This window comes from Lichenostomus cassidix, chromosome 8 (assembly GCF_008360975.1).
Source record: "Lichenostomus cassidix isolate B80296 chromosome 8, HeHo_3.0, whole genome shotgun sequence".
NCBI classification, from domain to species: domain Eukaryota; kingdom Metazoa; phylum Chordata; class Aves; order Passeriformes; family Meliphagidae; genus Lichenostomus; species Lichenostomus cassidix.
The window spans coordinates 27,020,083-27,035,407 of NC_139489.1; the positions used below are offsets into that span (position 1 = coordinate 27,020,083).

Here is a 15,325-nt window from a genome sequence, read left to right on the forward strand (position 1 = left end):
ATTAGAAAGCTTGCAGATGCAGTGAAACCATCATCCTTCTTTTCCAGCTGGCATAAGCAAAACATTTAGAAGAGCTAATGTGTTTATTGAGCACTCAAGTCCCCCTGCAACATTATTTTGAGATCCACTAATACAATGGTCAGGATTTTAACATGTGTCCAGAACTTTCGAAGTCAGTTGGTTTGGGATACTGTTGTATCAGGATTTGGCTTTGGTTTGGTGATGGGATCCCACTTAAAAATGGTTGGGTATGTTCAAGGGCTGTTATTACAGTTAAAGTATAGAAACTAAATGTCAGAATTCAGGCTGATCCTTTTTTGCTTCTTTGCGTCAGGCCAGTCTTGAGAGCGGAGGTGGTTTTCATTAGAATGGGGCAAAGAAGCTACAATCTGCAGAAGATGTGATTTACTAGGTGGGTTTGCGTGGCAAGGTTTTGCTAGTGGGGGGCTGCAGAAGTGGCTTCTGTGAGAGGTTTCACGAAGTTTCCCCCATGTCCAACAGAGCCAGTGACAGCTCCAAGATGGACCCAGTGCTGGCCAAAGCTGAGCCCATCAGTGATGCAGGTAGCACCTCTGGGATGATGTCAGAAGAGGTGAGGGGGAATACTGCACAACTGCATGAGGGAGAGAGGAGTGAGAATATGCAAGAAACAATTCTGCTGACCTAAAGCTCAGTGAGGAAGAACGGGGAGAAGATGCTCCATGTGCAAGAGAATTCCCTGCAGCCTGTGAGGCAGCTGTCCCCCTGCAGTCCATGCAGAACTACATGCCAGTGCAGGTGGATGCCCAAAAGGAGGATGTGACCCTGTGGGAAGCCCACACTGGAGCAGGCTCCCAGCAGGGCCTGTGGACACATGGAGAGAGGCACCCACAGTCTAAAGCAGTTTTTCTGACAGGACTTGTGACCATGCAGGGACTCACACTGGAGCAGTTAGTGAAGAACTGCAGCCTGTGGGAAGAACTCACATTAAAGCAGTTTGTGAACTGTCTCTGGTGAGAGAGACCCCATGCTGGAGCAGGGGAAGAGTGTGAGGAGTCTTCCTCTTGAGAAGTAAAGGAATGGCAGAGACAATATGTGATGAGCTGACTGTCGCCCCAGTTCCTTGTCCCTTTTTTTTGCTGAGAGGGAAGTGATAGAGAAAATCAGGAGTGATGCTGAGCCTGGGAAAAAGGGAGGGGTGGGGAGAAGGTGTTTTTAAGATTTTCTTTTACTTCTTATTATCCTACTCTGATTTGATCAGTAATGAATCAGATTTCCCCCAAGTTGAGCCTGTTTTACCTGTGATCATCTGGGTAATCTCTCTGTCCCTATCTCAACTCTAAGCCTATTGTGTCCTGTGTCCCGTTGAGGGAGAGGAGTGACAGACTGGCTTAGGTGGGTACCTGGCTTCTAGCCAAGTCACCCCCCCATACTAGGTGTTGCCCAAGCAGACAGCTTTCTGTCCCAAATTGTTGACAGCCAACCATGTAAAATGAACAGCAGCAGAGTATGAATGCATTATCAGTTTTAAACAAATTGATTTCATGAGTTTCTGCCAAAGTGTTTCCCTTTTGCTGACCCAGCCAGCCTGGCTCAGCTTGGCTCCCTTCATCATTCCTGACATCACCTGTGATTAACCTCTTGTATTGATTGCCACCATCTCTGGTTTTGATGCATGAGTTGTTCTTCAGCTTTTACCTTGGTGGGATGGTGTCACATGAGTGGTTTAGGAAAGTTTTTTTTCCCTAGCCTGTCCCACTAACACTGGCCAGTATGTGTTCCCACCAGTTACACAGCTGCAAGACCTCTTTCTCCAGAGGTTGGTTTGGGTCATTCTGGAATTTCTCCTCACATGGGAGGCTGGTGTGAAATTCCCCAAGGGCTGGATGAGCTGTTGAAGCACCTGGGTGCTACCAGACACTCATGTAGGTCTAGGGCCTCAGACCACTAAGTAAGTGTCCCATGAGCTTAGGTGTGTGTAGGTGTGAACTGTGGGGTGGGAAGGTGTCCTTCAGTACCCTTGGCTGGGGATGATGTTAGACCCAGTGTGTTCAGCCTCACCTGGCTGGCTGTCACAGTTTAGGGCTGGTTTTCAGCATGCTTTCCTACAAATGGTTTGTGCCTCAAGTTTGTTTGGGAGAGAAATGCAACTGGAATGGATTTCCTGTCAGCAAATAAGTAAATACTGCAGTTCTAACAAGAATTCTTATTAGGAGAGTTAAACCTCTGCCTTTTTTCTTCAAAACCTCATTATGAACATCTGAATTAACCTTGGACAAATCCACCAAGTGTGTTGCCTCGGTTTCCCCACATGTAGGATAATATTTTGCTACCTCACCAGGGCATTTGTTACACTTAATTAATGTTGTAATGTGTCTTTGGTTCCTCTGATAAAATGTGTGGCACGAATGCAAAGTTGTTTTTACTGATTGGACTGTTAATTAAATGTGCATATATAAATGATTTGTTGGCATTAGAGAACTAAGACTTAATAATTTAGAATATTAACATCAAGGTGGTTGGATCAATTTTAAGCCTGTATCATTCAGCTATTTAGAGACTGAAACAAATGGCACTGGGAAAAGAAGGAAAGCAGGAGCTGGACCAGCTAATGACTTATTTTATGTTTTTCTATGTGGGGACTGATTTAATAACAAGATCTGAATTCTGGTCCCTGGCCCAGGCAAGCTGCTGGCAGCATCAATGGTATGCTGAGCTTCATAGAGGACAGGAGACATGTCACATAGCAGTGATCTCTCTTAGCCCAACTGGGAAACCATTTGTCAGCCTTCAGAGGACCATGCTCTAGCTCAGAACAGCAGCTGATGTGCAGTATTAGCTCTTGTGTATCAGGAAAGAGCACGAAAGCAAGGGTATGTGGGGCACGTGTGCATCTGCGAGCTGCTGACGTGGATCACCTTCTCTAGCTGGATGCTTCTGGCCCAGCAGCAGTTTGTTCCCACAAAAAACCATGGGGTTGCAGTCCCTAGCCATAAGGATTCTGCCTCCTTATATCCTTCTGTCCTCTGGGGTTTATCTAGCAGATGTTTCTGGCATGTGGGAATCAGCTGTAGCTGACAGCCCAGGCAGGGCCCAGGGGAACAGATGTGTCATCCTAGTGCAGTAATGAGTTCAGGGACCAAGAAGGGAAGGCAGCCTCTAGAAGCACACACAGTTGGTTGATTGGATACTGGGACCAGAAAGGAAGGTTAACCATCATCTCTGCCCTTGCTCACCCCAGGGAAGATGTGCACATTACTGTTGGTGCTAGGATGTTGGAGGGTTGGAGAGGAATGGAAACTGCTGTAAGCAGGATTTTCAAAGGCGAATTCACAAGAGGAGGAAGAGGAGATGGCAAGGTGTATACAGTACTGTGGAAGAGGTAGTTGAAACTAAGAATGGTGCTGAAAGTAAGGATTTGATGAGAAATGCCATGCAAGGGACAATAATCTCACAAATACAAAAGCCCTGAAGAATATGGGACAGATGGTCTCAGAAAGATCCAAGTGTTCTTGCACAAGTAAGGGAATTGCAGATTCAAGTGTGAAGATTATTTGAAAGAGGATACTGAGGAATGTTGGGTACAATTGAGGTGGAAGAGAAATCGCTGACTTGGAAAAAGCAGGAAGTAGAAGGGAGAAGAGGGATGGGCCAAGCACATCATGGGTGTGAAAGAGGCACAACAGAGCCATCTGAACATGAAGCAGGGCTTTAGCAGATTGGAGTTTGCCTTTCACAGTGAAGGCGCAAGGAGCGTGTTGTAAATTAAAGAGGAGCAAGGAGCTAGAATAGAATCCTAGAATATCCTGAGTTGGAAGGACCATGGAGTCCAACTCCTGGCCCTGCACAGGACAGCCCATCAATCTCACCGCATGCCTTAGAGTGTTGTCCAAACACATACTGAGCTCTGTCAGGCTTGGTGCTGTGACCACTTCCCTGGGGAGCCTGTTCCAGTGCCCAGCCATCTTCTGGAGGGAGAACCTTTCTCTCCTGAGTTTTCCACCAGCATCCATTCTTTCCTAGTGCAGCAGCTGGGAGCTGTGGCCCTTGCTGTGCTTTGGGACTGGGCTATGTAGCTCTCTTGCTTGTAGGGCGGATTGCTTGTCTTATCTCATTCAGGGTAGCTTGAACTGAAAAGGCTTTTCACATTCGATTGATTTCTGTTTACAGCTCTGATGCCTGATGGTTTGCCACTGGTCTGCACAAAAACAAAATCTAAAAGTACCAGATTTAGATGCTATTTCTGAATATTGTGCAGATTGGTGGCTGCTTTTTCAGATTGTGTATGTTGTTTCTGATGTGAGTTTAGAAGGGAGACATAAGCAATAGCAGTATTAATGATAACACCCTGGGGCTTGGTTTTGCCCTGTACTGCACTGATGGGCAGGGCAGCCTGACCTTGGCTAGGGTGAGATTAAATACATCACCTCCAGCATGATGTAATGACTCCCTGCAACAAACAATGGAAGGGAAAGGGGGAAAACATATTGGCAGTAGGAATGCAGGTCTTAAACTGTGCAGCTGTCAAGCAGTGTATGGCATTGCATTATGTAGAGTTGCCAAATGAATCTTTGGGAGTTTTAAAAGAATAGATGCTAAAATCTGTTTTCACTAAACTAATGCCTTGCCATTTCCTGTGGCTTTGCAATATTGATATTAATGTGTTGCATGTTTATGTATATGTTTTTTGAAAGCTTATTGTAAGCTGTATTTATGTACTGCTGCCACTTCCTTCAAGGCCTTGAGCATATTGTTTATGGGGAGCATCTGAAATCCCAGGATTTACAACCACAGGAACAAGTAACTTCAGAGATCCTGTCACAGATAAATGGGCAGTGGAACTCAATATTCCCACACAGAGAGGAGAGGAAGACTTGTCCCCTTTAGGGGTGCGGGGTTAACACCAAAATAATTTGGTTTTAATTTGTGGGCTCCCTGCATTGCCTGATGGGGAGTGTGCAGCAGCTGTTAGAGCTCTGTACCTTGCTTTGCAGTAGATGCAGAATAATAAGTGTCTAATGAGATTTTCTCATCTTGGATTCTAAATAAATTAGGTGCTCATCAAGACCAGTTTTGTTACAGAATGACTAAATTGCAGAGGCTGTTGCCTGTAATATATCAGCAGTACCTGGGGTGGGCTTGGCTGGCTCTCCTGCCTTTGCAGAGCTTTTTTTGCCCTCTTCCTGTCAGTCTTGTTGGCCTCCATTTCTATCTTAAATTCAGAAGACAGTGTAGAAACAGGGAAATTGATGCCTGTGTGCAGCACTATATATGTGTGTACTTCTATTTTCTTCTAGCCGTGTCTTCAGTTGCCTTGTTGATACTGTTTTCTTGAGAGCTACATGCTGAAATGAAAAGGGCATGCTAAGAAAAAGGGATTTCTCACTTGGCTCAGAGATAGCTTACTCCTTATTTGAGTGTGTCATTGGAGCAAGTCTTGGACTGCTCTCCTCAGGGCACCCACGTGCTGTGAATACAGACCTGGGTATGTATGATAGCAAATAAGCTTCCAGTTATACAGCATCTTCCTGTGCTGGGTTTGATCTGAATAGAAAGAGAAAAATGTGTTGTAAAGTCCAAAAATGAGACTGTTATTTCAGGGAGTAGGAAAAAGGGCTATATTCAGGTGTATTGAGTTGCAACTAGAAAACACCAGATGTGGAAGTGCCACAAAACTTGATAAAGATGTCCCAGGTACAGAGGTTAAAGTCTGGAATTGCTGAAAAACAAGAGGAGGGATTCAAGGAGATGCTGAATTTCTACCTGTGCACATTTCCTAGTGACACCCACCTCATCTTGTGTGGAAGCTGCAAACTCTGCATGATGTAGGATGATGAAAACACTCATTTGTTTGAAAACTTTTTTTCCAAAAAGCTTTACAGTGTGCCCATGCATTCTGACAGAAGAAGAAACTATACATGTGTGCATATATTTGTAGGCAAGTCTTTTGCAGAAGGTGAGTCAAAGGAGTGCCTTCATCTTTAAATGTATGGTTTAGCATTTTAAGGAAACATCCTTGTTATGCTGGCTGGGTATAATTGTCTAGCATTTATGAACTTAAAACCCCAAATAATTGTGTATTTGCAGCTGGATCTAGAAGGAAGCACAGACAAGACCTTTTTCAGACGTATTGAGTTTTTGCTTTTTTTTTTTTTTTTTTGTGGGGCCCAGATAAGCCTAAAGAGGCTTTATCTCTGTATGTACAAAGGAATTACCTTCAGAATGAGATAAAAATACAGTTTCTAAGGATTAAAAGACACAGTTTAGGCGTGCATGTTCTGTTCTAGGTTTAATACCTAAAGAGTTGGGTGTTGCCACTCCTGAAATATTTTGGTACAACATCTTTTATGTGTTAGACCTTGTTCTGTAAAGAAGCACTTGGTGTAAAGTAATTAATTTCTGCTTGAGCCTGATGTTCACAGTATAGATAATAAATATTCCTTTAAATTTGTTCAGAAGGGATTAATGTTAGGTGAGTGTGATGGCATAGAAAGTAAATTCTGCCTCACAGGGAGAATAGAGGGTTGTGCACCACTTAACTAACCCACTGTGCACCTTTCATTGATAACAGTTGTATCACAGGACTAGGAAAAAAACCCAAAATTGGACATGCAGCACATTGTCCTGCTGGGAAGGGATCTTATCTAGCTATTCAGCTTTTCAAAACCTGTTGATTTTTGTACGCTGGAGGTTCATTGTGTTTTCTAGGTTAGAATTTGTCATTTTCTTTCAAAAACTAAAGCTGACTTGTGTCATACAACAAGAAAATAATCAGGGCTCAGGGGAATTACAGTGAAAAGCCATTAGAATCTGCTAATTAGAAGATGAAGAGCAGTCAAGCTGTGGTGGTCTATTGGGAAACCACTTTTGCACATTTAGATGTGTGGAAAGACTTTGTGCCTGACATCAATGGGAGAAATTTTGGTGAAATGCATCTTGCATATAGTCTGCAGCTCAGTCCTAAAAGCTAGCACCCGAGTAATAGTTGCCACATTCAGTAAGCAAGGAGTAAATTTACTTAAATAATGGGCTTTCTGTACAAACAGCACTAGATTGAGTTCAACTATATACTTTTATTCTACCAATAAATAACAGAAGACAATGGCTGCTTGAATGCAAGCTTTCTCACCCAGGTGATTTTCCCATTGTATCAACAGCTTTGCTTAATTAGGCTCCAGCTCCTTGGAATAAATATTCAGGGTTTGCTGACAGTGAGTCTGTCTGCTTGAAAGAGAAGTGCTGACAAGCCAGCCATTTGTTAGCCAGAACATCTGCTGGGGAGGGAAGGTGAGAAGTTGTTAATTTAAAATAAGATCTTTAAGAACCCTAACTGGGAATCCATAGAACAAACCTAGCTGAAAATCCAGAAAACTCCTGCTTGCCTGAGTGATGGCTGTACTGGAAGTTTGAGGTGAATCTCCTTTAGTTGTGCAGAAAAGGGAGAATAACAAAGAAGCACAAACATTATGGTCTGTAATTATTTGTAATACGGTGAAAGACTCAAATATGATTTCTACTCCATTGTGTGAAAATGTGCACATATAACTTGGAAACACATCCTGCTTCACCCGTTGGCATCTTTATAATCCTAAGGAACAATCGCTTCAGCTTTTCCTTCAGTGTGGGCTTCTGAATTCCACTTCAAGGATTGATATGTGTGGGATAACAGGGGAGGAATGGTCTCAGAAAGGATTGTATTAAAGGGGGGAAAAAATTGCGTGTGATTTGTGCTCATCTTACCTATTTTGAGCCCTTTGGGGCTGTTTGATGTCAGCAGAGGAAGACTAAAGTACTCAGCCATGATTTTGTCTGAGCCCAGTGGTGAGAGCAATGTGTAACTCCTGCAGCCACAGTGAGGCATCTTTGTTGGTGATGAGGGATGGCCAGAGAGGAGCCTTGCAGGTGCTGGGAGGATGAGCCACACCTTTGCTGGAGGGTCTGTGCAGAGCTTGTCCTTGCTCTGTAGAGTTGAGTCCACTTGGATATCAGTGGGTGTCCCTTTGAGGGAGGTGTGTGTGATTTTAACAGTTGTCCATCTGGGATCACGTTCATTTAGGTATCCTTCCCTCCCAGTGGTGTTTTCTTACACAAAGATATAAAGGAGTGGAAGAGCTCCAAGCTCAGCTGTCTTTGAAACCCTGTTGCACTGAAGCAGCTCTGACAACTTTTCAGTTGTTCAGCTGAATTTCCTTAAACCTCACAAAACATCCAGAGCATTTCTGACTGTCTAAATGTTGACTGCTCTTGCATGAATACCAGCAGTCAGCCAGACTTTACTTCTCCTCTGCTCCTTTCCTGTACAAATTGCTTCCCCAGGGCCATCCAAAATAGGGCTCATCTAGGAGGGAAGGAAATCAGTGTGCTTCAAAACCCAGCTGTCACCGGGTGAATAATTCTTTGAATGATGAATGTAGCAGGTATCTCATCTACTCAGGGAGGTCCTAAACTTGATTTTGTTTTTCTTTGCCATCAAGAATGTGCTGCAAAAATTTCTTTTCTTGGTGCAATCAGTGAAAGTCCCTTCAAATCCCATGGGTGTATGCTCCAAAGTTCCTGTGGGTGCACCAGTTGTATTCAGACAGGAGAAACAGGGATGTGTCAGGTTCAGGACACAGGTGCTTCTGTTTATGCATTCAAGACCAACTTACAACTTCATTTTACATTACACTTACCTCCTTGTGAATGTGTATGTAGCCAGTGCACTAACAGAGATTTGTTGGGGAGGCAAGTCCTTCCAATGTCGAGGAACTGCCCTTCAGATTTCCATTAATACTGTTTCTGAAGTTAAAAAAAAAAAAGCAGGCAGATGAAGAAAGTTTTCCATAGGTCTTAGCACAGCACTTCAGCCCTGGAGCATGTTAGAGCAGGTCTGGAACTGCACCGTGTATTACTCTTAACATGAGTCCTGACATGCACCTGTATTTGCCAATTAAATTTTCTAATTCATACGTAACACTAAAAGACAAGAAGATGCATCATTTTTGACATCCCCTGAGCTTTTTGCTATTGCCTTAAGAGGACCCAGACTCTTAAGCTCTCTCCTGTCAGTTTTATGGCTCTCACTGGCGTGTTGGGATGCTGTGTTACCTCCTTGCAGGGACCCAAATGCACTGCATCTCCTCCGATCACTCCTGATCTGCCGTGGTGTGCAGAGGAGAGGCTGCCACGTTTCATCAGGTGACACAGTCAGTGGCTTTCCACCAGGATGTAGTAGTACTTGAGATTAGCAGCCACACAGAACAAAATGCTGTTGCTTGCCAGGCAGTAAACCATCATCTTTCCATTTTTGTTATGCTTGCTAATTTTTCTTCTTCAGTCTTGTTTTAGCAGAGGCAGCTGGCTCCTTCTGCCTCTCCTGCTAAGAGGGGCTGCAGGTGCAAACCAGTCATAAGAGAAGATTCAGGTGTAGAAGAGTCATTTTAATAACTGCTTTCTTCAGAGCAGGATTACTCAGTTGTGCTGGATTTTCAAGACAGCTCCTGCCTCTGCTTTGGGAGTTGCTGGCTCCTGCAGGCAGAAGAAATGGAAGGGATGAGTAAAGCCAGTCTTTAAACCTTCTTGCCCTGCACAGAAACACCAATTGATTCTGATAAAGTAGAACATGCAGTCTCAGTGGATGGTGAGACCCTGTTTGTCATGCCCCAGTGATGCAGGTGGTCACAGCAGTGTGTTTGGGGAAATAGGTGTTCTGCCACTTGAGTGGCGATGGTGGTTTTCTTTGAGGTCATGGTGAGTCCATTCATACATGTCCTGCCAAAAAGACTGGTTTAATGTGCACACAGCTGTCATTTAAACCTGCAGGTCTAAACAACTTCATGACTTCTATAGGTGTTTACCACACTGAGTGTATTGACTGTGTTACAGGCAACACAAAAGGAAGTGAATTGTTTCTTCGGAGGATTAAAAACAAGTTACTTAGCTGTGTTCGTGGAGAGGCAGTGCTAGAGTGCCTTAACAAGCAAGTCACTGTTCAGTGACAGATTTGGTGCTAATTTTGCTGCTGTCTGCTCCTGTTTGCATCTCATGGTTGTGGATGAAAGCAGCAGAGCAGTGATTAGCTCAGACCCTGCTGAAAAAACCCCAACACCCAGGGGCTTCTGAAGAACAAGGGAGTGAGAGTAAATTACCCTCTGGCATTTTTATTTTATTTAGCAGGTAAAACTGTTCATTGAACCAGAGTTCATTTACAGTGGCACCCCAGCAGACTGCAGCAGCAGGATGAATTACCAATCACTCACAATGCAAACAGGAATCATTCAAACCCTGCATCATCTGTACTCAGGAGTTCAGGTCTCCTGCACTGCACAGTAGATAGCTGCTGGTCCCTCTCCCTTGCTTCCAAAATCCTATCAGGCATCCTGGTCCTGTTTTAATACCCAAATAATATTTATATCTGCATTCCCCCTGCAGTGGGTTTTGATTTTAATGCTGTTAACCAGAAGCTGAGCAGTTTACTGGATTAGATTCTTAGCTGCCAAATAAACAGAAATTGGAACATTTTCTTCCTTTGAGGATATAATTTCTTTTCAGGAGCTTAGACTTGGAGGATCATTAGTGAGATAGTATCAAGAGTTTTAACTAATCCTCTAATGATTGTACCAGGGTGAACAAATCTATCTGTATCAGTTAGCCCAGTGGTCTACCACAAGGCTACTCTTACCTGATAAGTGGGTTTTTACACAGAAGAGGATTTTTCTCCCTTTACCCCAAATCTGGAGGCTGTGCAAAGTCCTGAACCTCATGGTGAGGCAGCACACAGCTCAGCTGGGGTTGTATTGAGCTGCCTTCCTCCTCCCTTTGGAGGAGGGCGTGTTCTAGTGACTGAGTTTATTAAAAATGCATGTGTTAAGCGATGGGATAATTACCGCAGGTTTGTCTGGGGATGGATAGCAGCAGACAGAGAAATTTAAAAATGTCTGAGAAAAGGTATCAGCTGTCTTGAGAGAAAGCAGTTTGCAGCGGGTGGTTTGGCAGCGTGCATTACATCTGCTGGCACAAGAATGGCTGTGGGACACCCGTCTGGGAGCAGTGGTTCTCCCTCAGCATCTCTAGGGCTCTTGCCAGCACCCCAGTGCTTCTGTGCTTTAGGTTTATTGGCACTGTGTCGTTCCTTTGGATTTCCCTGTAGGTTTTGGATAGGATTTTGGCTGGGGAGGATGCGTCTGTGCTTGCTGGTCACGTGAGGAATGCGATCTAGAGAGCAGAGGCTCTCTCTCCTCCAGTTTTGGCCTGGGGGTTGCCTGACTGATGCAGCAGACCATTAATTTGCAGTCAACCAGGATATCTCCAAATGCAACTCCATCAATTGGCAGGAGGTAAATAGATGCTGCCTCTCTGCTTAAGGCAGGACTGAAGCCCTCTCTGTTTATCTTCCCTTTCAAACTGGGTGCATCTGCTGTTGCTCTCTAATCTCTTTTCCTCTTTGTTTTACTCATCTGAAGCCTCGGAGCTAGAGGGGTTTTGTAATGGTGATTAGTTGGTTTAGTTAGGGTGCAGGAGACCTTTGTCCATGTGCTGCCAAAAGATGAAAATAACTATTATTTTTATTAGTCCACTTCACAGGGAGGCTGTGAGAATTAATTCATGTTTGTAAATTGCTTTGGAGATTTAAAGCTCTGTACAAGCACTAAGGATTATTGCTTTCTAATTCTTCAAGGTAGTATAACTTATAAAGACTTGTAGCCTTGAAAGCATCTCGGATATAAGAAGAGTTAAGTCCTTTTGAAATTAGATATACTTCTAATGTTTAAGATAAAAATAACTTTTCTGCTGCTTCATCCAAAAAAAGGGGGGGAAACAAAAAGCAATGGCAGGTTCTGATAGAAACTCTTTTTTTTTTTTTTTTTTTCCCCAGGAGTCCAACGTGCTTATTGCTGCTAACAGTCAGGGTACAATTAAGGTAAGTTATTTTACACATCTTGCATTTAAACACTTGAATCCGGTGATAGTAAAGAGCAAGGTCAGAGATACTGTACAGCCAGGAGAAATCATTAGAGGAGGTCATCTTGGCTGTGGAGGTTTGTAATTTAAATGATGTATTTTCCTCTGACGCACAGTGGAGCGAGCAGGCAGTGCCCCAGCAGTGAAACCAGAGAGGTGTGGGAGAGCTGCTGGTGGCCATCTAGCACCCACTGCTGCACCTTGGGGTCCTGGCAGCACGAGAGCCTGGCACAAGCAGCTCCCCAGGCTCCCATGGCAGTGGAGGCTGAGTGTTATCTCACCAGCCTTAACCCAAGCCTGTCCCCTGGCTGCTGCAGGAGCAGCAGGGCTGAAAGCTGAGCTCGTGGTGTGCAGCCTGCTGGAGCAGCGCTGGAATGAGCAGGGATGCTCCCTGTCTTTGCTCACTCTGGTGCTCAGACAGGCAGTAACAGACAGCAGCTGCCAGCACAGGGTTTATGAAACCACCAGCCTTCCCCATGCACCAACACCAGCGTGGTGCCAGGTTTTCAGCACTTGAATTGAGTCTTCCAGAGTGTCTGTTCAATGTATTTCTGTCCGTGAAATGCCAAGTGATATGGTAAAGACTGTCCTTCTTTATGTGTCTTATCAGCCAAGCAAAACTAGTACCCAAGGCAGTACCAAAGTCCAGCCAAACCCAAACTTTATTCCACATTCTACACAGCAGCACTGATCTCCACCATCCTCTTAGATTTGGTGGTTTGTAGCCCAGACCCTGGCAGCATTCTGGAACTGCTGGTAAAGGGTTATACACTGGATTGTCACTGTCATGAGGCTGAAGTCCTGATTGTCCCTCACATCCCTGTGGCAATAGCAGTTCTCTGGAGCCATACCAGACCTGCTGGTCTGAACCACCCTGGAAAAATCACCAAAAATACAAGAATAGTGAGAGACCCAAGTGGTCTGTGTTAAACTGCATGTCAAGACTGTTTCCCCCCTTTTTAGGGCACAAATGTCTGGGTTACTCCTGCTGTTGCAGCGTGTGATGCTGTAGCCTCTCATTCATAAGGGTTTTTATTTATGTATCAGGTTTTGGAATTGGTTGGTTACTTTGGTCCCTTCCTCCTTAGCAAAACAGAATGCACAGACACTTTTGGTATTTTGAAGTGAATCCAGCAGCAAGAGCAGTGATTAGAGAGGAGAGGTTTTGCTCATGCACTTTGCTTGTTAATGAGAGAAGGTAGACAGACAGAAATGTGAAAACAGCCAGGGCTGTCAGAACTCTTGTATCTCCATTTGCCTTTGGCAGCATGCAGTGGGAAGGTGGGATGGTCTGGGAAAGGCCTGGGTTTGCACAAACCCACCCCATTTTGGGGACAGGTGCTATACTGGGCACTACCCATGAGCTGCAGCTCCAGAGCTTTTCCCAGTAAAGCCAAACCAGGTTAATGCAGACTGTAGCATTTTTCTGCTGTCCCTAGTCCATGTCTTCAGAGGCTGCTGTTCCATCCCAGCCTGGACAAGGGAAACGAGCACAGAGGGCTGGGATGATGCTGTGATGAAGCTCTGATGTCTGTTACAAGATTTCCAAGACCCATGTGATTGAGACGAGGGGAAATGAGGCATCTGTGCATGGTTTTTCTTCATGGCTAATTTATCATCACACAAACAGACATCAGAATTGGGATGCTTGCCAAGTGCTTATCCCATTTGTGGGATATTATTGCATGCTGGTGAATAAAGGGTAAGGGGTGGAGACAGTCCTGTCTTAGTGATCTATATGCTGACGTAGGAAATAATGAATCTTATAAATTCCTATTCTAAATGTCTCGTCTTCCCTACTAATCAGGTACTGGAGCTGGTATGAAGGGTTTTCTCACAAGGCATGAGGTACTTGGTCCTGCTGATATGCTACAGTTTTCATCTGAGAACCACAGTGGGACAAGAAACCAAAACCACCTTGATGTTCCTCCCTAAAACCATCATGTTTGGGTTTTTTTCCATTTATGGACTTTCTAGGACATTTTGAGACACTGGTAATGCCAGTGAACTGTCTGCCATCAACATTAACTCTACAGACTTCTCTGCTGGTGGTAGTGGTATGGTTGTCTAATTTTTATGATAGGAAAACAAATTCTTTTAAATAAAAACAAAAAGGAATAATAAAATTTATTGAGCCACAAGCTGAAGCTGGAAGATTCTGTCTTGTTGCATAAGGGAACAGATTTACTTGTGAAGGGAGCTTTCAGGAGCACACAGGGCTGTCCTCAGTTGCACATCTCCAGTTATTTTCATCTGGACTATTCTTCATTCCCACTGGAAAAAGAAAATCTCTAAGCCTTACCTGGACATGCAAGCAATTCAATCTGAAATCCCACCATGATACAGTTCCTTTGATTTATTAATTATTTTTTAGATCCATTATATGTTGAGCAACATCACTGAGGTTGGCACCACTGGAGACTGAAGTCATCTAGTCATCAAGAAGAGGACACCTTCCCCTTCCTCCTTTCCTTAGACCCCTTCCTTGCCCCGAAGGGGCAGTTCCAAAGGAGAGGATCAGGTTTTCCTCCTGTCCATGTGAGCCACCTGCCACCAGCAGTGTGCAGAGATGAGGGTGCCTGCAGTTGCTGGGACCTGGACTGACCTTGCCAAGACAGCGTGGGATAAAGATCTCCCTCCCATTCACCTGGCTATGTTTGACTATCTCAGCTAGAGGAGGAAGCTTCTAGATCCAGTTACCAAAGCCCTGCACCACTCAACTGCTCACGTGGTCTGGTTGTGTTTGTCCTCTCTGCACACCACGGAAGCCAAGCATTTTGAATGTTGTAATAAGAGAGGGGATGGAGTTGGTTTGTAACGTGTTTCAGAGCCATGATATAAGTAGCCTTATTTTTAATGGTCATGCATACACTTAATTGTACATATGGAGGGGGAATAAACCATGAAGCTGAGAGTTGTTGTTGCTTTCTTGGCAGGATAGCAGAGCAGGTAAGAAGGTGCAGACAGTTGGCACGAGCAGCAGCCAGGCTAGACTGTCAGGATTGCTGCCAGAACTTGTTAAGCTTGAAAGTGGAATCGGTGGGCATAGCATCTTTGCACCTTTGCCACCCACGGCAGGGAAATGCAGGCAGTGATACCTGTGGGAAGTGTTTTGTTTTGCAGACAGAATCCCTCTCCATTCATTCACTGCAGTACACATCTCCCTCGCGCCGCAGAGGCTGCGATTGATGCAGGGACTTCACTCTGTGTCAGCAAAGCAAGGCCCTGCTCCAGTCATGGGCTACCCATGCAGGAACCCTAACAGGTCTCATGTCCCCCTGGTGTTAAAAGCCTGATTCTGATCTTCCCAGGAGGATTGTGTGATCTTCTCACATCCTTTGGTCACAGAGCAGGGAAGAAGAGTAAGAATTCCCTTGCGGATATGAATAAAGAAGCAGGGATGAAG

The 15,325-nt window shown here is 44.5% G+C and overlaps 1 protein-coding gene across 2 annotated transcripts in view; it reads left to right on the forward strand.

The window, feature by feature from the left end:
- The window catches only part of COP1 (COP1 E3 ubiquitin ligase), a 124,241-nt gene extending 109,410 nt beyond the window's left edge, over positions 1 to 14,831 (forward strand). For both annotated transcript variants that reach the window (XM_085068642.1, XM_085068644.1), the window contains exons 19-20: positions 11,834 to 11,878; positions 13,727 to 14,831. In XM_085068642.1, coding sequence (XP_084924768.1) covers positions 11,834 to 11,878; positions 13,727 to 13,744 — 63 coding nt within the window. In that variant the 3' untranslated portion in view covers positions 13,745 to 14,831. The remainder of the gene's footprint in view (positions 1 to 11,833; positions 11,879 to 13,726) is intronic.
- Positions 14,832 to 15,325: the final 494 nt, after the last annotated feature.